At 45.6% G+C, this 23,607-nt stretch overlaps 1 protein-coding gene across 1 annotated transcript; it reads left to right on the top strand.

Annotated features, from left to right (window-relative positions):
• The first annotated feature begins 2,822 nt into the window (after positions 1-2,822).
• Positions 2,823-17,523, top strand: GTPBP2 (GTP binding protein 2). The gene is made up of 12 exons (XM_056852498.1): positions 2,823-2,996; positions 8,130-8,156; positions 8,717-8,901; positions 9,893-10,001; positions 10,433-10,630; positions 10,739-10,913; positions 11,215-11,434; positions 14,735-14,870; positions 15,252-15,310; positions 15,771-15,942; positions 16,790-16,954; positions 17,263-17,523. Exons 1-12 carry the CDS (start codon positions 2,823-2,825, stop codon positions 17,458-17,460), a joined length of 1,818 nt encoding a protein of 605 aa, XP_056708476.1. The 3' UTR covers positions 17,461-17,523.
• The last annotated feature ends 6,084 nt before the right edge of the window (positions 17,524-23,607 follow it).

The following is a 23,607-nucleotide window of genomic DNA, read 5'->3' as shown; positions in this document are numbered from 1 at the left end:
CAATTCTGTTAGTCCCAGGGGTCGTCATTCCACCCCCGGGGCCATCATTCTATTGGGCAATCCTGTAATTCACTTTAGTACATCCCAGTTCCCTTTTAGCCAATATAACTATGAATATTGATGATACTTGAAAAGCATTGCACCCCAAAAAGAGATCTGGACCACTCCAAATGGTATCTTCTCAAACTCAGGGGACTCTGTTAAGTGTGACATCTGCTGGTTCTGGCACCAAGAGCTCCTATTTGGGCTGTCTTCAAGAAGATCTATAAAATTATGCATGGTTTGGAGAGAGTGGACAGGGAGACGTTTTTCTCCCTCTCCCATAATGCTAGAACACTGGGTCATCTGCTAAAGCTGGAGGGTGAGAGATTCAAAACAGATAAAAGGAAGTATTTTTTCACACAACGCATAGTTAAATTGTGGAACTCCCTGCCCCAGGATGTGGTGATGGCTGCCAGCTTGGAGGGCTTTAAGAGGGGAGTGGACATATTCATGGAGGAGAGGGGTATTCATGACTATTAGTTAGAATGGATACTAGTCATGCTGCATACCTATTCTCTCTAGCATCAGAGGAGCATGCCTATTATTTTGGGTGCGGTGGAACACAGGCAGGATGGTGCTGCTGCACTCGTCTTGTTTGTGGCTTCCTAGAGACACCTTTTTGGCCACTGTGTGAACAGACTGCTGGACTTGATGGGCCTTGGTCTGATCCAGCAGGGCCTTTCTTATGTTCTTACGCTAAGATTATATTAATACTCTAGAAAGTATTCCAAGTGAGGTTTGACCAATGCAGAATACAGTGGTAGTATTACTTTCATTGATCTAGACACAATATTCCTATTGATGCAGCCCAGAATTGCATTGGCCTTCTTAGCCGCCATATCACACTGTTGACTCATGTTCAGTTTGTGGTCCACTAAGATTTCCAGATCTCTTTCACATGTACTGTTCTCAAGCCGACTATCTCTCATCCTGTACCTGTGCCTTATGTTGTTTCTGCCTAGGTGAAGTACCTTACACTTCTCCCTATTGAAATCCATTTTTTTGCTTATAGCCCAGCTCTCCAGTCTATCGAGGTCATTTTGAACTCTAACCCTACCCTCCAGGGTATTAACTACCCCTCCTAACTTGGTGTCATCGGCAAATTTGATTAGCATGCTCTCTATTCCATCATCCAAGTCATTTATAAAAATATTAAATAGTACCGGTCCCAGTGTTAGAGCCGCCCGTCCATGTCCCCTATCACCAGGACAGACCCCTGTGGTACCCCACTGGTAACTCCTCTCCAGGATGAAGTTGTGCCATTAATGAGCACCCTTTGGGTTCGGTTGGTCAACCAATTACCAATTCACCTAACAGCAGTGTCCAGCCCACATTTTACTAGCTTTGTTTCAAGAAGATCATGGGGGACTTTATCAAAGGCTTTACTGAAATCAAGGTACACTACATCTACAGCATTCCCTTCATCTACCATACTTGTCACTCTTTCAAGGATCAAATGAAAAGATGGATATGGATGCTACCTTGAGCTTATTGAAGGAGGGGTGGAATAAAAATCAAGCAATTACTTATAACGCCACAGAGGCACTATCAGGATTTTCTGCCTCACTAAATATTGTAAAGCAAAATGATGATTAGCTTCCAGCGTAACCTGAGGTCACTAATTCATAGGAGAGTTCAAGGCAGCAAGATGCTTTACCGAGCGCCAGGAGCGAAAGTTCTTTACAATAGTCACTGAGCTACGCAAAGATTCTTATACTGAGGCTCTGTACTGATTGCTCTGTTTAGTACATGCATTGCATCAGACTAAATGCAATGTATTTACTAAACAAAGCAGTATTTTCCAACTGATGCAATGTCTTCCCATCTATAGTAACACTGGGCAAGGTCCAGAACTAATATTGAAGATGTGGCTATATTTGAAAACAAAGCCGCCCACAAGCGGCGAGGGTGGGAGGAGCTCAATCTGTGTGATCAGACTGCATGATGGGATTTGCAGTGCAACTACATTAATTATAGTAAAGCGCCGTCAAGTGGATTTATGGCAACCCATTAGGAGTTTCAAGGCAGGAGACTACCAGAGGTGAGGCCACTCTTTATATTTCCATTTCCTTGGAGTAAGTACCATTGAATAAAAGCTGACTTACCCCAAACAGACTTGCTTAGGCTAATTACCCCGTGCAACTCTGAGGCGCTCTCTGTCTCCTGCCTACACTGTACGTAAAAGCTCATAATTACTTGACAGCGCCTGTGCGAATGACAGCGTGTGCGTTTCAAGAAAGATCCTCAATTACATTAACCAGCCCGGATATTGTACTTTCGTGTGTGTGTGTGTTAAGTGCCGTCAAGTCGCTTCCAACTCATGGCGACCCTATGAATGAAAGTCCTCCAAAATGTCCTATCTTTGACAGCCTTGCTCAGATCTTGCAAATTGAAGGCTGTGGCTTTATTGCGTTAATCCATCTCTTGTTGGGTCTTCCTCTTTTCCTGCTGTCCTCCACTTTTCCTAGCATGACTGTCTTTGCCAGTGACCCTTGTCGTCTCACCCAGTGCTTTCATACTGGGCTTCAGTACCCGCGCTGCTCCATGCTCTGCGTCTGAACCAGCGCGAGTCATACCAGGGACTGTATCCGTGGTTTTCCCTCGGCGAAGGGGCTGCTGGGAGTTGTAGTCCACCGCGTGGCCGTCGGGCCCGTTTCCCGTGGTGCCCTGCGGTTGTTTTCTGACGCTGGGAGCCAGGGCAGAGGAGCTCAGTCAGAACGGAGTGGCGGCCGGGCTGCACGGGCCGGCCGGGGCGGCAGCGGCAGGCCGGCCGATCCGGGATGGATTCGCGGGTGTCCGAGCTCTTCGGGGGCTGCTGCCGGCCCGTGGGGGGCGGGAACGGCGGGGGCCTCCGAGGCCGCGGCGGCTCCGGGGGTGGGTCCGCCAAGGGGAGGAAGAAGAACGGGCGACACCGGGGAGGGAAGGCCAACAACCCCCCGTATCTGCCGCCGGAGGTGAGTCGAGTATGTGGAGGGTTTGTGGAGACTGACCGTCCTTGGGCTACGATGCCGGGGGGCGGGGGGGTGATGTCTGCATGCTGGTGGGTTGAACGGAGGGCGAGGCTTCTCTCCCTCTCTGGACCCTTGCCTCCCTTGGTTTTGGAGGTCTCGGTGGGCTGCGGTCCTTTTCCGGGGTCCAGTCGCCCTGGCCTGAGGCAAGAGGCAAGACCCTTGTCAGGAACGGTTGCTTGGCTACAGGTGTTGCTCGTGTGCGCGCGCTCGCGAGGGGGGCGGGGCGGGGAGAGCGTCTTTCGGCTAGGAGGAGAGGTATAACATCTGCCAGAGGTGGCGAATCTGATCCGAAGAAACGCCGTTTGAAGTGGGAAAGAGCCGGAATCCAGTAGCGCCTTAAAAAACTAACAAAAAAAAGGGCACTTTCACACAGCCCAAAAGATGCACTTTCAATCCACTTTTAGTGCACCTTCACGATCGTTTGCAAGATAATTCACAGTGGGTCGCTGTGTTCGTCTGTCTGCAGGAGTAGAAAAGGGCACGAGTCCAGGAGCACCTTCAAGACTCACAAAGATATTTTCTGGTAGGGTATGAGCTATCTGAAGAAGTGAGCTGTGGCTCACGAAAGCTCCTACCCTGCCAGAAAAATATCTTTGTTAGTCTTTAAGGTGCTACTGATCGTTTGCAAGTGGGTTTTGCCAGTTCACACAGTAAAATCCACCCTGAAAAGGGATTGAAAGTGCATTATTTGGGCTATGTGAAAGTGCCCAAAATTTCTGGCAGGGTAGGAGCTTTTGTGAGCCTCAACTCACTTCTTCAGTTTTGACTTGGTAGTTGCATGTTCCTACGATTCACTTGGAGTGTGTAGCCCTGGTGGTGTTGGACCGCAGTGATTTTGTCCTTGGTCTCCCTACTGTTTCATGCCTGTTGTCTCCCAAGCCGTCGGTCCTGTCTGAGTTGACATTTCTGTTTCCTCTGTTGCTTTGCGTACTTGGATGTTTATCTGTCGCGTTAATTGCTACATGATGGATGTCAGGCACGCTTTGAAGCTTTTTTGGGCATCCCTGTAGCAGGGGAAAACTTTAGTAGTTCTGGTAGGGCCAGAGCTACGGTTGGGGGGGGGGGAAAGAACAAAATGAAGCCTGCTACTGCCAACAGCAGTTCTCTCCCCCCCCCCCCGATCATATCCAACTCATACATCCTGCTCCCAATTCTTAGGTTTAAATTCCTAAACCGATTCCCCCCCTTCCCCCACAAGCACATTAAAACAAAAGAAAACAATTGCAAAAGCAAGAAGTTATGGAAGCTGAATGCAGTAGTTGGAAGGTTTAATTGGATTCAACAGATGCTATTTAATTACATTTATTTACCAAATGAGGACTTTCTCAAATGGTGTGAATTTGCATTAAATAGTGAAGAAGACAACACAGTAATGCTTTAAATCTGTACACTGCAACCTTTTGAACTGTCATCAAATCACATCTCACAGTCTTCTTCTACTGAAGGAGTTCTCTTCCTAATCGTAGCATTTTAAAAATTTGTTAAGCCATTTCAGGTATTCCATTAGGTGCAAAACCAAAGTATGGCTTTAATATGTGGTTCAAGGTAACAAAAAAATAGGTCAAATGCAGGAGCGTCGTTACAACTTCAAAACAATAAATATTGTTTCAAGCACTGCTATTGAGTTCTGGTAATGTGGCTTCGTCAGTTGGCAAGAGCGAAACTGAAACAATTCCATGTTTTCTTAGATTAGCATTTTTATATCTCCCATGATGTTGTAATGCTAAGTATCGCCTGGCTCACTGAAGTTGTTTCAGTTTTGGTAGGTTGTGTTCATCAAGAGTAGGAAATGTTTAAATCAAAATTAATGTTCTGTAGTAGTTCATGCCAAAGATATTTAATGTGTCTTCTGATTTGTGTGTGTTTTTTAGATTAAAAAACTGTGTTGTAGGTAGTCCCTAAGGAAAGCTAGTCTAGCTCATACTGAAGCAGTAAACTGTGTTTGTGCTGTACTACTTTACATTCTAGAAAGTTTCTCCACATGCCCCAAAACGTTCTCATACCAAAAACTAATTGTTTGAGAAGAGATTCATAGTCGACATGGGGCATAGTTCTCATTGGGGTTGTAAACTTGTGTCAGGCTTATATTACTTCAGGCTGCAGGAGTCTCTTCAGATTGAATGCCCCTCCCACCTTCCCTGCCAGGGAGTGGCTTTGTTTTCAGATGTAGCCACAGCTTTGGTAGTTGTGTGTGGGCGCTTGCTCAGTACCGGGTTACCATACATGACATCACATTGCATCAGCTGAAAAAGATTGTTCTGTTTAGTAAATTCATTGCTTGTGTTCAGGATTTGCTCTATACAGCTCACCTATTATAAGAGCTGTAGCCAGGAGCCGCATGAAGCATCTTTGCTGTCCTGGAATGTCCAGTCAATTAATATAAGTGAAGATCAGGCTAAATTCTTGTGAGAATTATCAGAGGCTAATGCATAACTATTGTTATATAGCCCTTTAATATAGAGTTGTGCCGTTGCTGAGTGCTTTCTCATAGCTTATTTTCATAGAGGGAAATGCCCATTATTACAATTCAGAGTGGAATTTCCATAAAGGAATGTATATCGTGACAACTTATAGTGTAATTTTATTTGTTCAACACAGTCCTATACATGCATTATTCCAAGGCAATTTACATAAAGCAGATTAAGCATTTATCAAAAAATTTCAGAAACAGAGCAACCGAAAAAATCCTATATGTAGTTAAATTCCAAATGCCTGGCAGAATAATTTTTTTCACTTGTCTCCAAAACTAACTTAATGAAGAACACACATAGGCCCTTGAGGGAATATATTCTACAGCCCTGGAGCTGCAACTGAAAAGGCTGCTCTTAGTAGAAACTACTCAGCTCCCAGAAAGAAGGCCCTTGGGGCAGATCTTTGTTGGTGTATCTTAAAACCCTGAAAGGCTCATATAGAGGAAGATGTACGCATAAATAGGCCCTAGACCATGTAGGACTTTAAAGGTCAAATCGAGTAGTTTGAATTGGGTTCAAAATCAAGCCAGTGACCAAGGCAGATGTTTTGGAACTGGTGTAATATGTTCTTGCCAGCTCATGCCCATTAACAAGCAGGCAGCCACATTGACTCAGCCTTCCATCCTTCCGAGGTCGGTAAAATGAGTACCCGGCTTGCTGGGGGTAAAGGGAAGATGACTGGGGAAGGCACTGGCAAACCACCCCGTAAACAAAGTCAGCCTAGAAAATGTCGGGATGTGACATCACCCCATGGGTCAAGAATGACCCTGTACGTTTTTTTAATAGTAGATAACCCATTCTTCCATTGTGCTTAAAATGTTTTGAGAGCACAACCAACTTGAGACTTCTCATAGCAGAGTTGTATGGTACCTGCACCCTGTGCTGTTCTCTTATCAAAACTTGCTAATAGTCTAAATTAATGAGATACTTATAGAGCCATTTAAGATGTGAGTTTTATCATTAGGGTCGCCAACCACCAAATACCAGCTGGAGATCTCCTTCTGTTACAACTGATCTCCAGCAGATAGAGATCACCTGGAGAAAATGGCCACTTTGGCAATTGGACTCTATGGCATTGAAGTTCCTCCCCAATCCAAACCCTGCCCTCCTCAGGCTCCGCCCCAAAAATCTCCAGGTATTTCCCAACCCGGACCTGGCAACCCTGTTTATCATTATTATCCTGAATTTCAGATAGTGAGCCAACTCTCATCTGGTCTATCCCCAAGGTAGCAGCAACATTGGACAGATTTCCGCTTCTTTGCTGCCCTCAGATAACATTTGTGTACTGTTCGTAGGCAAGTCTGTGCATGTTGTTTTCTTTATAACTTCCACTGCAGCCTCAGAGGGTGATGGATAAAAACAACTTGCTGCTGTTTAGGAAGTATGGATTTTGATCTAAAGATGTGACAGTGATTTCCCCCCAAACTTAAGCTGGTGACCAGGGGGAGAGGGGGAGTTGATGCTACATAAACACAATAAAAAGTAGTCAACACAAGTCATCTTTATTCTTCATACCTAATTATACTGTTCTCATTTCCAAGATGTGGATTTTAGGCTATTATTTGCTGTGCTATTCTTAGGCACTTTTTTTTTTTGGCCATTCTCAGGCTCTGAGCTGAAAAACAAGTCTTCTGTAGACAAAACTCTGAATCTGCTCATAGCAAGAAGCTATAATTGGGAAGTGACGTCTCTTTACTTCCAGACAAGGCACTTTTCGGGAAGAAATTAAACTTAAGCAGTTCTGTTTTCACACTGCTGCCAGTCTGGTTTATTGCACCTTGCCGGAGAATTCTTGGCTCTTACCATAGGCCAGTCCTGTTTAGAAGACCTCTGAGCCAAGATTGTGTGTGTGTAAAGTGCCGTCAAGTCGCAGCCGACTTATGGCGACCCCTTTATGAGGTTTTCAAGGCAAGAGACTAACAGAGGTGGTTTGCCAGTGCCTTCCTCTGTATAGCAGCCCTGGACTTCCTTGGTGGTCTCCCATCCAAATACTAACCAGGGCTGACCCTGCTTAGTTTCTGAGATCTGACGAGATCAGGCTAGCCTGGGCTATCCAGGTCAGGGCGAGCCAAGATTAGTGGGATGTAATTCAGACATACCTGCTCTTTAGAAATTGATTCGAGTCTTTTCTTGGATGGGTTTGATAATGTGGTTTTCAGTATTGGCTGTCAACTGGGTGGGTAGTTGTATCTTCCGGGGAGGGGAGAAAACTTTGGATGCCTTATTTAGGGAAGGTCAGAAGTGTACGGTAACTTTTCCACTACAGCTGCTGTAACACTTTGCAGTTTCCTTGGCCGCAAGCTAGATGTTAGTTCTGCCTCCCGCTCAGGCTATACGTTTACCAAACATACAAAAGTGTCCTGAGCAGAACTATTTCTGGAGCTGTACCAGTAAGAGGCAATGTGTAAAATGGATGTTGATTTCATGTAAGTTCAGTCCTTTTTGTAAATATGGGATCTAGAATTATATTTGGATGTAAGTGGTTTTGTGCAAACCAGTAATTGCTAAGTGCTGTCTTTACTGAGAGACCAAATGTGAGGTCAAGAGGGTTATAAAATGCTGGGCTGCACAGGTATCACCAACATGTATCTTTTCTTTTAACTAGGCAGAAGATGGGAACATAGAATACAAGGTGAGCTTCTTGTGGGAGGAACTTGCAAAGTTAAAGTTCTTTAGTCTAAAAATTTCCTATCAAAATATGATGTAAGTCAAGTTACTACTCAGCAATTAGAGCATGCTTAAAAATGTATGTGCATAGATACATTAAAATTTGGAAGAATTAAATCAAAACCAAAATACCTTTATTAAAAACTTTGTGCTGGCTGTCTCAAATTCACATTTGTGTTTGTGAATTTATCTTTAAAACTTGGATGTTAAGCCAGCAATGAGAACTTCCTTGTTTGCTAACATTTTCTCTTTTGAAAAAACTATCAAATGTGTTGCTCAGTTACATACTGTTCTTTATTTAGCTGCCTGGAATATATATAACTGCTCCATCTGAACTCTCTTAGTGGAGTTACTCTGGGCAGGAGATTTTAATAAATTGAAAGCTGGAAAATCCTTTGACCACATGAACAGCTTGTTGTAAAAATGAGCCTGAATTCTAATGAACAATTTACATGTATGCACAAACAGTTTCTCTTTGTGGCGTCCCCTCACTTGCTGACTGTAACCCCTCTTTCCTTTGGGCAGCTGAAACTAGTTAATCCTTCCCAGTACCGCTTTGAACATTTAGTAACGCAGATGAAGTGGCGTCTACAAGAAGGCCGTGGTGAGGCCGTGTACCAGATCGGCGTAGAGGACAATGGGCTTCTGGTGGGACTGTCGGAAGAGGAGATGCGCGCCTCTCTCAAAACACTGCGGCGGATGGCTGAGAAGTATGTGCCTCTGTCCTGCTTCTGAGCCAGGGCAAACCAACTATGCTTCGTTATTTCCAGACGTTTTCTGGGTCTTTGTCTTGTCATCTCACAGAAAGTTTCCAACCTAGGAAATCTCTTCTAGTAGCTGAGTGACCAGGGCCTTTGCACTAAGGACATTTTCTCATCTTACTACATTCCTTATGCGCACCAAGAAGCATATCACAATTGTAATAGGAAAGTGGCATTTCCCCCCCTCATGGTATTTCCTCACACAATAAGAGTTCACACGTGTTGGAAAAGAAACCAGTTTTGGATGGTTTTGGCAAATCAGCGCTGGCAAGATCAGTGTTAATTTTAATCATAAAATGATAGAGTTGGAAGGTGCCATGCAGGCCATCTAGTCCAACCCCCTGCTTAATGCAGGATCAGAGCATCTCTGACAAGTGATTGTTCGGCCTTTGCTTAAAGACTGCCAGTGAGGGGGCACCTGCCAGTGAGCTCACCACCTCCCTAGGTAGCGGATTCCACTGTAAAACAACTCTTACTGTAAACTACAGAGACTCGATATAGATGCACACCTTGTTTTACCTACATCACTTCAACATGGTGAGGGTCTTATCTGTCTCTGTTGCCCTGTCCAGTGATTTCATGTGAAGAGGAGTACCTCTCCCTCTTGTGTAATACTGCTGTTTAGTAGAAGGTTTGCTACCTGTGGTATGCTATATCCTTAAACTTTAAAATTAGGATACTTGGCTGATATCCATACCAAAATGCAAACAAATCCCTAAAAAATTCGTAAGCTGCTAATATCTAATGTTAATAGGGACTAATTTTTGTTGCCAAGCGAGAAAGGAGTCAAAGTATCCCCTGTATCTGTAAATTAAATTAATGATAATCATTTGTAGAAAAGCACTGCAAAAATTCTTAGTTTCTTTGCCTACTGGGGCGTTCTTGCATATAATTCAGTAATATACATGCGTATGTGGGTTTTCTGCTTTGCCATTTGCAGAGTGGGAGCTGATATCACTGTGCTTCGTGAAAGGGAGGTGGATTACGACAGTGACATTCCCAGGAAGATAACGGAGGTTCTTGTCCGAAAGGTCCCAGACAACCAGCAGGTAACAGCCCATTTTGGTTTGAATGCCCTCTAATTTGGAGGCTCACCGTTCAGGAAGGTGACTTTGACAATGAATTGGAAGCTGATGCCACGGAGGCATTTAATTCTACAATGCTCCACTTTAGGGAACTGTCCATCAGGAAGACTTGATAGCTGGGCTGGGGAAGTCCTAGAAGGCTTTTCACTTTCAGAATGGCACCTTCTAGCCATTGCTCAGTTTTTGGAGGCCAAAATAGCTGATTCTACATTCTTGGGAACTGTGTTGGGGTATCACAGAGTACTGTGCATATTGTCCAATTACCTCTGGATGCCTGGCAGATCAGTTTGCAAGACAAAGTCCAAGTCAGAATTTGCACTTCAGAAACACCCATCTCTATTAATGCATTGTATGATAAAACAAATCTCTATAGCTCTCCCTTTTCCCCCCATAAGTTCTTAGATTTGCGAGTAGCTGTGCTTGGGAATGTGGATTCAGGCAAGTCAACTCTACTAGGCGTCCTGACCCAGGGAGAGCTGGATAATGGACGAGGCAGAGCTCGTCTCAATCTGTTCCGGCACCTGCATGAGATCCAGTCGGGGAGGACATCCAGCATCAGCTTTGAAATTCTTGGCTTCAACAGCAAAGGAGAGGTATGGGTCTCCTGGTGTTTACTATGGGGTTACTGTTTTTCTCCTCTGGATACTATGTTGTTGTCCTTGCCTTTATGAATGCTCTGAGCTGTTCCTGTTGCCTTCTAGGTAGTAAACTACAGCGACTCACGAACAGCTGAGGAGATCTGTGAGAGCTCCTCCAAGATGATCACCTTCATTGATTTGGCTGGCCATCACAAGTACTTGAAAACCACCATATTTGGGCTCACGAGTTACTGCCCAGACTTCGCCATGCTGGTGGTTAGCGCCAATACCGGAATTGGTAAGAGCAGGTTCTCGTTTGACCCATCATTGAGATTTTAGAGTACTTCCATAATGTCTAATTAAAAGATGATGTGTGGTCAGTAAAAATGGCCAGGACAAAATTTACCCCTTCCCCTTGGTAGCGCAGAAATACCTGTGCCCATTTCAAAGCATCTTTCATCAGGTTTTGTTGGTGCCATCTCTGTGGTGTTCTATAGCAAATGTTTTCAGCAGGGTGAGCCCAGAGTGGCATAGGTAACTCGTTTTGTCATCCCTACTTTCTCTCAGCTTGCCTTCTCCCACATCATTGTCTTTTGCAGCAGGCACAACACGAGAGCATCTAGGCTTGGCAATGGCCCTCAAGGTCCCTTTCTTCATAGTCATTAGCAAAGTGGACTTGTGCTCAAAAGCCACCGTGGAACGGACTGTGAAGCAGCTGGAGCGGATCCTGAAGCAGCCCGGTTGCAACAAGCTCCCCTTGCTGGTCACATCCGACGATGACGCTGTCACCGCAGCGCAGCAGTTTGCACAGTGTCCCAAGTAAGAATTCGCTTTCTCCTCATTTTTTGGAAATGGGAAGGCAAGTTACTTGATAGTGTTGGGTCAACTATGACTAAATCATTGGGAGGGGAGAGAAAGATCAGCCCCAGTGCTGGCCTGGTAGTGGTGAAAATGGGAGGGGTGACATCAGTGGTATTAAAATTAATACTAAGTGCAAATGATCTTATTTAACTAAATAGGATGAATTTATTACAGACAAAAAAATCAGCAGCTTGTATACAGCCCTACCTATAGCCTCTATATTTCTATTATAATTCCAACATCTCCCCGTTCAAGAGGGTTTTATAAAAGAAATTGAATTTTCAGATTTATTGAAGCCTATAATTATATAAGTAATCTTCATATTTTATAAACACCACTCTTATTCAGTCATAAAGACTGTTATACTGACATATATGGTATATCTGTATAATGGTACAATTGCATTCTGGATTTTAATGGATTTAGACCACTGAAGAAGGCCACATAGCCGAAATGCGTATGGTCTTAGTTTTGGTCGTAATTTTGTGTCTAATTGTGTTTTATGTTCATATTTATAATAGAAATATAGAGGCTGTATACAAGTTGTTGATTTTTTTGTCTGTAATAAATTCATCATATATAATTACATAATATCATCTGCACTTAGTATTAATTTTGGCCCTTATGTACGTTTGTTCTTGACCTTAGGGTACTTAATTCTGGAGTTTTTAAGGTTAAGTTTCCCCCCTTTTGTTGGTGACATCAGTGGTTCCTGAAGGAGCAGATGGGGGCTTGTTCCTCAAGGTTGACTCAGCCTTCCATCCTTCCGAGGTGGGTAAAATGAGTACCCAGCTTGCTGGGGGTAAAGGGAAGATGACTGGGGAAGGCACTGGCAAACCACCCCATAAGCAAAGTCTGCCTAGGAAACGTCGGGATGTGACGTCACCCCATGGGTCAGGAACAACCCGGTGCTTGCACAGGGGACTTTTACCTTTTTAACAACTGCTGCCACCAGCAATTCTGAGAGTATCTCTTGCTAAAGGAAGTAGCACGTCTAGCACTCTGTACCTGCGTTGCTGCTTAGAGGCTCTGATTAGTTGCTGCACTTCCAGCTTTGCTCCTACAAGCTACTGCAACTTCGCAATTTCAAGCTATCTCACTCCAGTTCACATCTGGGTCCCAACTCAAAGGCTGAATACTAGGTGTTAGGATAGAGAGAGGCAGGATCCCTTAAAGGCAGGGAGGCCCTCATCTCAGAGAAAACATTGTTTCTCTGGGAACAGAACTACAAATGTATCAAACTGCAGGCTCGGAGGAGATGAGCGTTTCCTTTATGGACACAGATCAGCAGGATGAGAATGACCATTTGCCCACCTGAGTGGGGTCGTGCATCTTGATTGGAGAAAAGGGACACATGGAGATACACTCTGAGTTTCATGCTAGGTTAAAGTTTAACCCAGCTAGGATAGAAGGGGTTAAAAGGTCTGCACATCCTGTTAGCCATGCAAGCCAGGGCCAAGAACAAGGAACAAATGGAGTGATCTGTCTGGATCAGTCTGTATTTTCAAAGTTCCTGTAGACTAACATCCATTCCAGGGAGGGGGAATTCCTAGGTAACATCAGTGACTGTATAACTGAGCTCCAAGCGTTTTATTTCGTTTCTCAGTTCTTTAATACATGTTAGTGTTTGATACAGTTTTCCAGTTCCTTGTTCGCTAACAAATTAAGAGTGTATTTTAGTAAATAAAGATCTTTTCCTTTTAAAGATCTCGGCCTATGATCAAAAAATCTCACCAGAGTTCCTGACCCCTCAGTCTACATGTAGACCCAAAACTCCTGGGTTAGCTGACAGGAGGTGTGTGTGTGAGAGAGAGAGAGCACACATGCACACCCAAACACACATCACCCATATCTGTGATTCGAGCCATGAGTAGAAAGAGGAAGAGCACAGTCTTGAGTGATGACATACTACCCAGAGAACAGGAGAGAGAAGGCGAGTGGGGCAAGCCTCTCCCCTGCTCTCTGCCTCTCAGGCGAGGACAGCAAGAAGGAAGGGGAGGAGGGGAATGACTCTTCTCAGAGGGCATTTTCCCACCAACTTTAGTCATAAGTGCTATAAACATGCCTTAAAGAAGAATGGAAAGCTGAGAGTTTAAAGAATCTGTATACAGAATCCTGTATTCTCCCCCTATATTTTTGAGGAGTTACAGAATATACATCAGTTTACCGTTGACTCTGCATGGATCATCTTCAGCAAGGCTCTCTGAATTGTTCTGCTCTGACATGCTTGATCCCGCATTGATGCTCTCATCAGAACTGTGGTGGGAACTGACAGATTTCCTCACCTGCTCTGTGAAAACTTGTGGCCACAGCTTATTTACTCGAGCTGAGCTATACAGTTGTTCTTCCAGCTGGAATGATCATTATTAGGTTGCATCTGAAGCAATACAAAATATTTCCCAGCCCATGAGAAATAACTTGCCTGGAAGGAATCCTTTTTGAGTTCAGGGTGAGCAGTGAACCGCAGGGCTAGTGTAATCCATCTGGATCCATTGCCTATGTAGTAAAAGCTTTGTTATCCAGCACTCATGGGGAATAGGAATTGCTGGTTAATCAAATGTGCAAGATACTCTATTGTTTTGCCCCTCCACTATCCAGAGGAATCCTCAGCAACCATATCCTACCCCATTGGGAATATCACAATGACAGCCCCCATGCCTGGCGGGACCCTTCCCCTTGCTACGGAGCCATCCTACACAGCAGGAAGACAAGCAAGCCAACTGACTGAGAGCCCTCTACCAGAGTGGCTCCTGAGAGCCCAAGGCAGGCTGAGGAGGAAGGAGGTGGCTAAGTGGTAGAGCCTCTACTTGGCATGCAGAAGGTCCCAGGTTCAATCCCCGGCATCTCCAGTTAAAGGGACTAGGCAAGTAGGTGATGTGAAAGACCTCTGCCTGAGACCCCGGAGAGCCCCTGCTGGTCTGAGTAGACAATACTGACTTTGTTGGACCAAGGATCTGATTCAGTAGAAGGCAGCTTCATGTGTTCATGTGAGGAACCTGAGATTGTCAGGTGGCCTTGCTGCCTGTTGGAAGGCCAACAGTAGTGGCAAAGATCAGACTGGGCAGCTGGAGAGGTGGGAGTGTGGTTCACATGACCAAAGACATACGGATGTGCTGGCTAAGGGGGAGGAGCAATGCCAGCTAAGTGGGCGTTCTGGATAACAAAGATGCTAGTGTAGTTTGCGATAGGATGCTCTACTCCATGCCAGAGTGGTGGTTTCTTTAGTGACCAGCTGAATTCTTTCTTGTGCGTTGGCAGCATTACTCCAATCTTCACCTTATCAAGTGTTTCTGGAGAGAACCTGGATCTCTTGAAAGTTTTCCTCAACATCCTTCCCCCTCTTACAAACAGCAAAGAGCAAGAGGATCTAATGCAGCAGCTTACTGAATTTCAGGTACCCAAGGATCTTTTCTTTCACTGGGGATCTCAGATAGTACTACCTCCATCGTGTGCAAGGGCAAGCAGCTCTTGAATTCTTTGCATTTAGAGGTGGAAGGGAAGTGATCCACGGAAATAATGAGCCTTAACTTATATAAGAAAACTTATATGATTTAACGTATATAACTTATATAAGATTTCACTTACGTTCCTGCTAGATTTCAGTTGGTTCCCAACGGTTTTCAGCTCTGAAAAAATACCTAGAAATTGTTCCTAAGTTCTTGGGGGTGGGGGAGCATGTAATGAAACTCCGAAGAAAGGACAGATTGTCGACTCTCTGTCTCAGTTGCTGCAGTCATATAGCAAGTCTGAAGTGTCTATTCCTGTCTGATTGCAGGTGGATGAAATCTACACAGTGCCTGAGGTGGGCACTGTTGTTGGAGGAACTCTGTCAAGGTGGGTGCTGCTCCGTGCACAAAGCCTTAGGGTTGGCATGGATGGGGAGGGAATGCAAAGTGCTCTAGGTCTTCAGAGGAGGGTTGGCCATGGAGCTGAACATTTCCCTTTCTCTCTGTAGACCTTGGGGTGCTCTAATACGCCACTGCCTTGGGTCCCGTTTTGGTGGTGAGAAGCAGAATACAAGTATTTTAATTTTTAAAAAACCAATGTTTCACCTATGAGTAAAGGGGATCAAATTGCACTGCAGACAGAGACCACGGTGAAACCATTTCTTAAAAGGTCTTATGTGTCCACCTGTACAGATAGCTGTGCTATCTATTATTTGGAGAATATAAGACTCATGTTTTCTCTTAATGTGAAGCTGTTGTTTTGGGTAACTAAAAGCAGGCCACTGAGGAATGGTTTTCCCTGTGGACGGGGAGCTAAATACGGTCTCCTGATTTTGTGCATTTGCCAGTGGAATATGTAGAGAGGGAGAGAACCTGGTGGTTGGTCCAACTGACGATGGCAAGTTCCTCCAGCTGAAAGTGTGCAGTATCCAGCGGAACCGTTCAGCATGCCGTGTACTTCGGGCTGGGCAGGCCGCTACACTTGCTCTTGGACACTTTGATCGCTCACTGCTGCGCAAAGTGAGTCCACCTCTTATCTCTGGATGCTGTCATTTCAAGACTGCCCCCCTCCACCTTCTCGGGAACTATGTCATGAGTTGAGGCTGTTGTGAAAGGGTTGCAGGCTGTGGTTCCTCCGGAAGACACTCTGATTTCTTTTCAATAGGCGTTTTGATTCAGGTTGGGAATAGTGGAATAACAATATTCAGATGGGAATCTTAAACTTGACAATGGACTTAAAGCCATAGAGCAGAAATAGGCAATTAGGTTTCCTGTCACCTGCCCCGTTCTCCCTCCTGGGTTGTCTTCCTGTGCATTTTTTCTTTCTGCTATCCTTCCACTCTGTCAGTCTGAGTAAAGACCAGCTTCTTGGAACTGAAGAACATCAGGAAAGATAGAAGTAGCCCGTTTCTGTACCTTTGGCAGAAACAGTCAGCCGTTGTGCTGGAGTCCCTCTAGCATCACGTGGAAGAGCAGATATTGATTCATTCACTCATTTTTTCTTTAGTTGTGGTTTATACTCCACTCAAAGGACTTTATAACACCTTTTGTACTACGTTTCCTGTCTGCTCGCATGATTCTTTTCGTTTCTCTCGTTTGGTAGCAACAAGGGAGTTACACTCCCAACAGTTAAATTTATTCTTTCTGCTCTAAAATTAGGAGCTTGCCAGGGATCGACCATTATTTATTTATTTGTTATATTTAATAACTGGAGACTTGATTTTTGATTCGCCCAAGTGCTTTGGCACGTAGGCGCTCAAACTTCTGAACAGGAGCAGGTAGTGGTAGCCTCATCTTTGTCCGTGGGATGGGAAGGGATGGGTGCTGCTGTCGAGAGAACTGGCCTAACAGTCTTCCTGTCACTTAGGGGATGGTGATGGTCAGCCCAGAGATGAACCCCACCATTTGCTCAGTGTTTGAAGCTGAAATTGTTCTGCTCTTCCATGCCACAACTTTCCGGAAGGGGTTCCAAGTAACGGTGCATGTTGGCAATGTGCGGCAAACAGCAATTGTGGAAAAGATCCAGGGAAAGGTAAGTCTGGGTGGCAGAGAAGAGGGATGCCTTCCCATCTGTTCAAGAATTCACCTGAACGTCTTGCCCCTCTTATTGTTTCAACGACTATCAGTTGCATTTAGGCTTTGCAGCTGAGATGCCTTCAGTTTCAGAAGGGATCTTGCTGTAGTTCAGTAGTCTCACTGAGGTAGTTTCTGAAACACTCCAGCCCTTTGCGACTGAAACATCCGCAGTGGTTCTGTGAAACATTCTTCCTGGTTTCTAGAGTCCCAAACCTAGATGGTTAGGCTAGCTCTTACCCTCTAATCGTACCATCTCTCATTCAGGACAAGCTGCGGACAGGAGAAAAGGCTGTGGTTCATTTCAGATTCATTAAACACCCTGAATATTTGAAGATAGGAGCCAAGCTCCTGTTCCGTGAAGGAGTTACCAAAGGTATTGGACATGTCACACACATCCAAGCGATCACCACTGGAGAGAGTGGCCTAGAAGAAGGCCTAAGCTCTGTGCTGGTCAGTTTCTGACTTGCATCGGATCTCCGAGATCTGCTGATGACAGCACTAGAAGAAGGGAAGGAGCCTCCTCCCGCCCACTGTCCAGAGCTGCTGCTGGCGGCGTCTTTTTACATCGGCACATTTCTTCTGTACGGCAGAGGATTCCTGAACTGAGTGCTCTGGAGGGCGTTTGGCATGTTTGTACCTCATCTGCTGCTTCATTTCCTTGCTGTCCCTGAAGTAGACAAGAGTGGTTGCATCTTTGCCAGGCCTGGCAACACCTGGTTTTGTTGGGAGTTATTTCTGAGTAGAGGCCAAAGCCCTGAGCGTGTTGGATTGTAGCTGAGGGATTCTGCAACCCGTGAGGCAGAAGTAGTTGACTCACTTCAGCCTACTGGGCTGAGTCACTGCATTGTTTAGTTCCCCCAGCTTTGCTGATCGTCATAGATGAGCTGTACAGGTGAAAGATTTGCCCTGCCCACAATGCAGCTCAGGATCTTATAATTTTAAAATGGTTATTGGTTTCATTTTAATCCACAATTTTAACTTGCGTACTAGATTTTAGTAGCTTGATTTTCATTTTTTTTTAAAGAGTTGGCATGGGGAAGGAACATATCCCCGAAATAACTTTTATCTGATAGTAACAATACACCCCTTCCCCCCTCAGTATCATGACCTTGAAGTTGTTCCTTCACCCGTGAAGACCTACCTTCTTTCTCAGTAGAGCTGCCAAAGTGCCCTTTATATGAAGGGGTTTCCTGAAGGAGTTCTAGACCGGTATGGTGATCTCATGCCTCTCCATATTTGCTGGCTGTTTCATAAGCTGAGCTTCTGCTGTTGGCAGTCTTCATGTTCTTCATGAAGCTTCCCTGATGAGTCCATAGGCACCCAAGCCTAACGTGTTCCTTGAGAAACCTGCCTTAATTGGACATGGTCAGACCAGTAAGAGCTGTTTGGCCATCCCAGTAAGGTTTGACACATTACTGCAGGTATTATGACTCCCGTTCAGCCTTGCTTACGTCAGTGTTATTCTTGACAGACAACCATCTCTAAACCTACGATATGCAACTATGGTCCCAAAGTCTGTGTGGTGCAGAACAGTTTTCAAGCACACAGAAGGTTGTGTCTCATGAAGGATATTGAAATTGGTAACAATGTTTTTGCTTAATTATTCCTATATACTTTAGCTACTGATCCAGTAAGGGTTGAAGTAGTCAAGAATCAATAAGGCCAGTGAGAAGAATGACATGTAACACCCCCCTCCCCCTTCTATTACCATGTTTCGCTGCATCTTTGTCCTATTCAGATACTTTTTTATTGTTGGTAGAGCCACACAGATGGCTTATTTAAGGTTTTTTAAAAAGAACATTGGAACCTGTGATTGCTTTCCTTCCTGGTGATGCTCCTTGCATTTCCACCGTGGACATTGGCCTTCATTTGATGCGAGAGGAGAAAAGCAGCAGTTAATTTAATCTAAGCATCATGGCTTAGGAGACAGCGTCCTTCCCGGTTCTCCCTTAAATCAGTCAGCGTGGTTCCATGTACACAGCACTTTTTGATTGCGCCTGTTTTAAGAAAAAACTGTCCTAACGGAGGAGTAAAACAGGTTTGATGTGGCCACCTTGCCAATATCAACCTGCCCTGTGGGAAAGGAGTGCGTTAGCAAAACTGTAAGTTATAGTGAATTGTTTCAGTTGCAAAACATTCAAGGTGCTGTTTCAACCCTTGTAAAAGCTGACACTTGGTTGTCTCCTACCCTTGCCTTCTATTGTGTGAGTGTTCTCAGTGCCATGCTTTTCATGTTCACTGTTTGTGTGGATTCTTTAAAGCAGGGAGGTATTTTTGTCTCCTATCTATATATAATGTACAAAATAAAGATGTTTTATTGAATAATACTTGGTTGTAATATCAGTGCAACAGTGATGCTGCTGAGAAGTGAGGGGCAGTGGCTCAGTGGTAGAGCCTCTGCTTGGCATACAGAAGGTCCCAGGTTCAATCCCCAGCATCTCCAATTTAAAGGGACCAGGCAAGTAGGTGATGTGAAAGACCCCTACCTGAGACCCTGGAGAGCCACTGCTGGTCTGAGTAGACGATACTGACTTTGCTGGACCAAGGGTCTGATTCAGTATAAGGTAGCTTCATGTATCTCTCTGCCCCTTTAGAAACATCTTAAGTTGCCTCCTATAAATTCCCTATTGCATGAAGAAGGAATGTACACACACTGTTTACGTGCTTATCTGACCTTGCCCAGCATGTATGAGAGCCTTATCAACCTGAGCAAAGCAATTTGGTTATGGAGGGGAAGAAGCCACTGAAGGCAACAAATAGTTGAGTAATGAATTTAGCAGGCTGCTACATAAAGAATGGGGATCGAGTGTCACATTTTGCTTGCTTGTTATGACTCATTTCCTTGTCTTAATAATACTCTATTGTCACTTAACTGGTTTAGTGACCTCTGCATGGGACAGTTTCTACCAAACAAAGGGTTGTTGAAGCTGCAGAACTCCCAGTACTGGTGTTCTTTACAGAAGGTGCTCCTATCACATTGGCAAGAACAGTACAGTAAAGGGGGGGAAATCTTTTGCAATGATTTTCCTTGAAAGAGAGCCGATCAAGGTCTAAGAACAGTGCCGACTTTCTCTACCATTTAAAGGAGACTCAAACCAGCTTACAATCACCTTCCCCTCCCCACAACAGACACCCTGTGAGGCTGAAAGAGCTCTAACAGAGCTGTAACTTGCCCAAGGTCACCCAGCTGGCTTTGTGTGTAGGAGTGGGGAATCAAAACCGGTTCTCCAGATCAGACTCCACTCCTCCAAACCACAGATCTTAACCACTGCACCACGCTGGCATCATGTATGTATACTTCTTTGGTTATTTTTGTTATACTACATAATGCACCATAAACTAAAGGAAACTACAACTTTACCAGTATATAGCTCAGCCGGGCCCCTTCTTAATCCATCATCTGAGGATCATCACATTAGCTTAATCCGCTGCCCTACTTATGTGTTGCTGGAGTAAGAGCTCCTGATCTTAGCTCTTTCAGCTGAAAATAATCCATGCTTCAGAATTGAGGCATTTCCCTTGAAATGTATTCAATTTATGAATGGCCCCAACATAGATCACTACTAGGGTTTCCAACATCCTGGTGTAAAAAAATGCCCTACCTCATGGATAGAGTTTGTGTGGAAATGGGCAGATGAAGCGTTTCATGGCATGGAGATAAGTTAGCATCACCTGCTAAATAGCATGCCATTAAACCTCTTAAAAGGGCAAGAAACATTTTTCTCCAGGCTATTGGCAACTCTATCAACCAAAAAAGTATAGCTAAGTGCCAGTATAATTACAGGGTTTTTAAAAATGTAGACAAACAGTAATCTACAACTGGATTTCAGTTTGCCGGCCTGAAGTGCTATGTATGCAGAAATCTGGTAACTACCCTAGAACAGTGGTCGGCAAATTCATTAGTCAACAGAGCCAAATATCAACAGTACAACGATTGAGATTTCTTTTGAGAGCCACTGTCCTACTTGCTTGTCCCTTTAACTGGAGATGCCGGGGATTGAACCTGGGACCTTCTGCATGCCAAGCAGATGCTCCACCACTGACCCACAGCCCCTCCCAAACGGTGCAAGGGCAGACTTCCCCCCCTTCCCGGTTCCCAAGCCCCCCCCCCCAAATAAAACAGCAACCGAGGCTGGCTGCCCAACCCTTGGAGGCCCCCCCGCCGCCCCCGCCCTCCCGGCGCTGGGCACTGGCAGGCGGTCGGCTTGAAAGATCCAATGAGAGGAGAGATTCAGGGACACACCCCCCCAATTGCACTCACATGAAGCTGCCTTATACTGAATCAGACCCTTGGTCCATCAAAATCCATCGTGCCTGACCCCCACCCCCAGCCGATGGAGTCAGCCTCCGGGAGGGATTCCCCCGCGTCCCACTGCCGCCGCCCTCCCCTCCTTCCCGGGCCGGCTGGGCGGTGGCGGGAGCGCATGGGGCGCGCAGCCCACTCCTGCCCAGCGCGAGGTAGAGCCTGCCTCCCCCGCTTGCAGCAGCAGCCTGGGCAGCCGGCTGCCGCCTCTCCCCGCCGGAGAGAGAGAGGAGGGGAGGCCGGGGAGGGGGGCACCGCCTCCCACTCGCCTGCTGGCTCCTCCCGCCTGGGGAGCACTGGAGCACGGCGCCTCTGCCTGGCTGGGCACAGGGGTGCGGAGGGGCCGCTGAGCCGACGGACGGGGGGTGGGGAGCCGGCTTCCTGGCTGGCGGGATCCCGCCAGCGGTTGGTTGGACCAGGAACTGCGGCTGCCCTGGGCCCGGGGAGAGCCGCATTCAAGGGGCCAAGGAGCCGCGGTTTGCCGACCACTGCCCTAGAACCTATTTTCCTTTCCTGCTGCAGTCCTTCCTCAGGGTCTCCTATCTCAAGCTGCAGTATTTCATGAAGAACAGGCGGCTGTAGGGGAAGGGGCAGGAAAGTTCCATTTCAGCAATGAAAAATATAGTCTGGATCATAAGAACATAAGAAAAGTCCTGCTGGATCAGACCAAAGCCCATCAAGTCGAGCAGTCTGCTCACACAGTGGCAACCGGGTGCCTTTAGGAAGCCCCCAAACAAGATGACTGCAGCAGCACCATCCTGCCTGTGTTCCACAGCACCCAAGATAATAGGATCCAACCCTATCTATGTATCACAAATGTATTTTAGCTACATCACAAGTGTCACTGACTTTTTACTTGACATACCAAATTAAAGGAGACTTTCTGAAAGTAGTGAACAGATAGTTGTTTCTGCCAAGTGTCCAAGAGGTCTTCACAATGCCAGTCTACTGTCCCAGGGATTTAACTCAGTTTTAATAAAGGCAAACTGAAACAACCACTTTTAGTTCCAAAAGAAGAGCAATGCTGACTGCAGCAGAAGCAGGTACTCCTTCAGAACAGAGGCAAGAAGGAACATAACAGGCAGTGATGTCCAGTGGCACATTAAAAGACATTTATTCCAGTATAGGTTACTGTGAATTACAGCTCATCAACAGATGCTTGGAGAATTAACAACTAGAAGAATTGGTTTTATATGCCGACTTTCTCTACCACTTAAGGGAGAATCAAACCGGCTTACAATCGCCTTCCCTCCCCACAACAGACACCCTGTGAGGTAGGTGGGGCTGAGAGAGCTCTAGCAGAGCTGTGACTAGCCCAGCATCACCCAGCTGGCCTTATGTGTAAGAGTGGGGAAACCAACCTGGTTCACCAGATTAGCCTCCGCCGCTCATGTGGGGAATCAAACCCAGTTCTCCAAATCAGAGTCCACTGCTCCAAACCACCACTCTTAACCACTACACCATGCTGTAAGGTGCCACTGCCCTGACCTGGATGGCCCAGGCTAGCCTTATCTTGTCAGATTTTGAAAGCTGAGTCAGGCCTGCTTAGCATTTGGATGGGTGACCACCAAGGAAGTCCAGGGTCTCTCTGCAGAGGAAGGCAATGGCAAACAACTTGTGAACATCTCTTGCCTTGAAAAACCCGATGGGGTTGTCATAAGTTGGCTGGGACTTGACAGCACTTTCCACCCCCACCAGCCCTAAGGTGCCACTGCACTTCTGTTTCATTTTGCAGCAACAAACTAACAGGTCCACCTGTGGAACAAGACCTCAGTGATAATTTGCATTCTTGAATATGCAGGTCATCAGTCCAACGCCTGGCATGTCCAGTTGAATATAGCACAGCAACACCTGACGAGCTTTTGCCAATTACTGTAGACAATACACGGCCTAATGCAACACTTATAATCTATCAGAGAATCTATATTCTTGCAGTAGCCAAGCTGGTGAAATGAGAGTGAACCAACACTTTGATTTCTTCCACAGAGTCGCTGGGCAGTCTGGACCCAGCTGCTTTCAAGATCATCAGCAAACCATAGCGAATTTAAGAACAGCATTTATTGTACTCCATCATAAAAATTAATTATGAGACGGGCATTAAAATAGCAATCAGCCAGCTAGTCAGAGAGCAATAATAAGAATGTAGCATCCCTTGAGCGGCAGCTTGCCACTACACCCTGATACCACCTTAAGCTGCAGTTAAGGTAACAAAAGGAGCTGCAGATGGTCGAGCAAGTGCTGTTTTTCAACCACCTTCAGCAGTTCCTGCAGCTCTCAAGAGCACCAGTTGGGAATAATTAGGCATA

Source organism: Euleptes europaea, chromosome 7 (genome assembly GCF_029931775.1).
Source record: "Euleptes europaea isolate rEulEur1 chromosome 7, rEulEur1.hap1, whole genome shotgun sequence".
Taxonomy (NCBI): Eukaryota; Metazoa; Chordata; class Lepidosauria; order Squamata; family Sphaerodactylidae; genus Euleptes; species Euleptes europaea.
The sequence above is the reverse complement of the archived record's forward strand: the minus strand, read 5'-3'. Positions and strand labels throughout refer to the sequence as shown.

Coding starts and splice junctions, on each gene's coding strand:
- GTPBP2 (XM_056852498.1), top strand. CDS start 2,823: ATGGATTCGCGGGTGTCCGAGCTCTTCGGGGGCTGCTGCCGGCCCGTG. Junction 10,002..10,432: donor AGGTCCCAGACAACCAGCAG/GTAACAGCCCAT, acceptor TCCCCCCATAAG/TTCTTAGATTTGCGAGTAGC. Junction 15,311..15,770: donor GTTGGAGGAACTCTGTCAAG/GTGGGTGCTGCT, acceptor TGCATTTGCCAG/TGGAATATGTAGAGAGGGAG.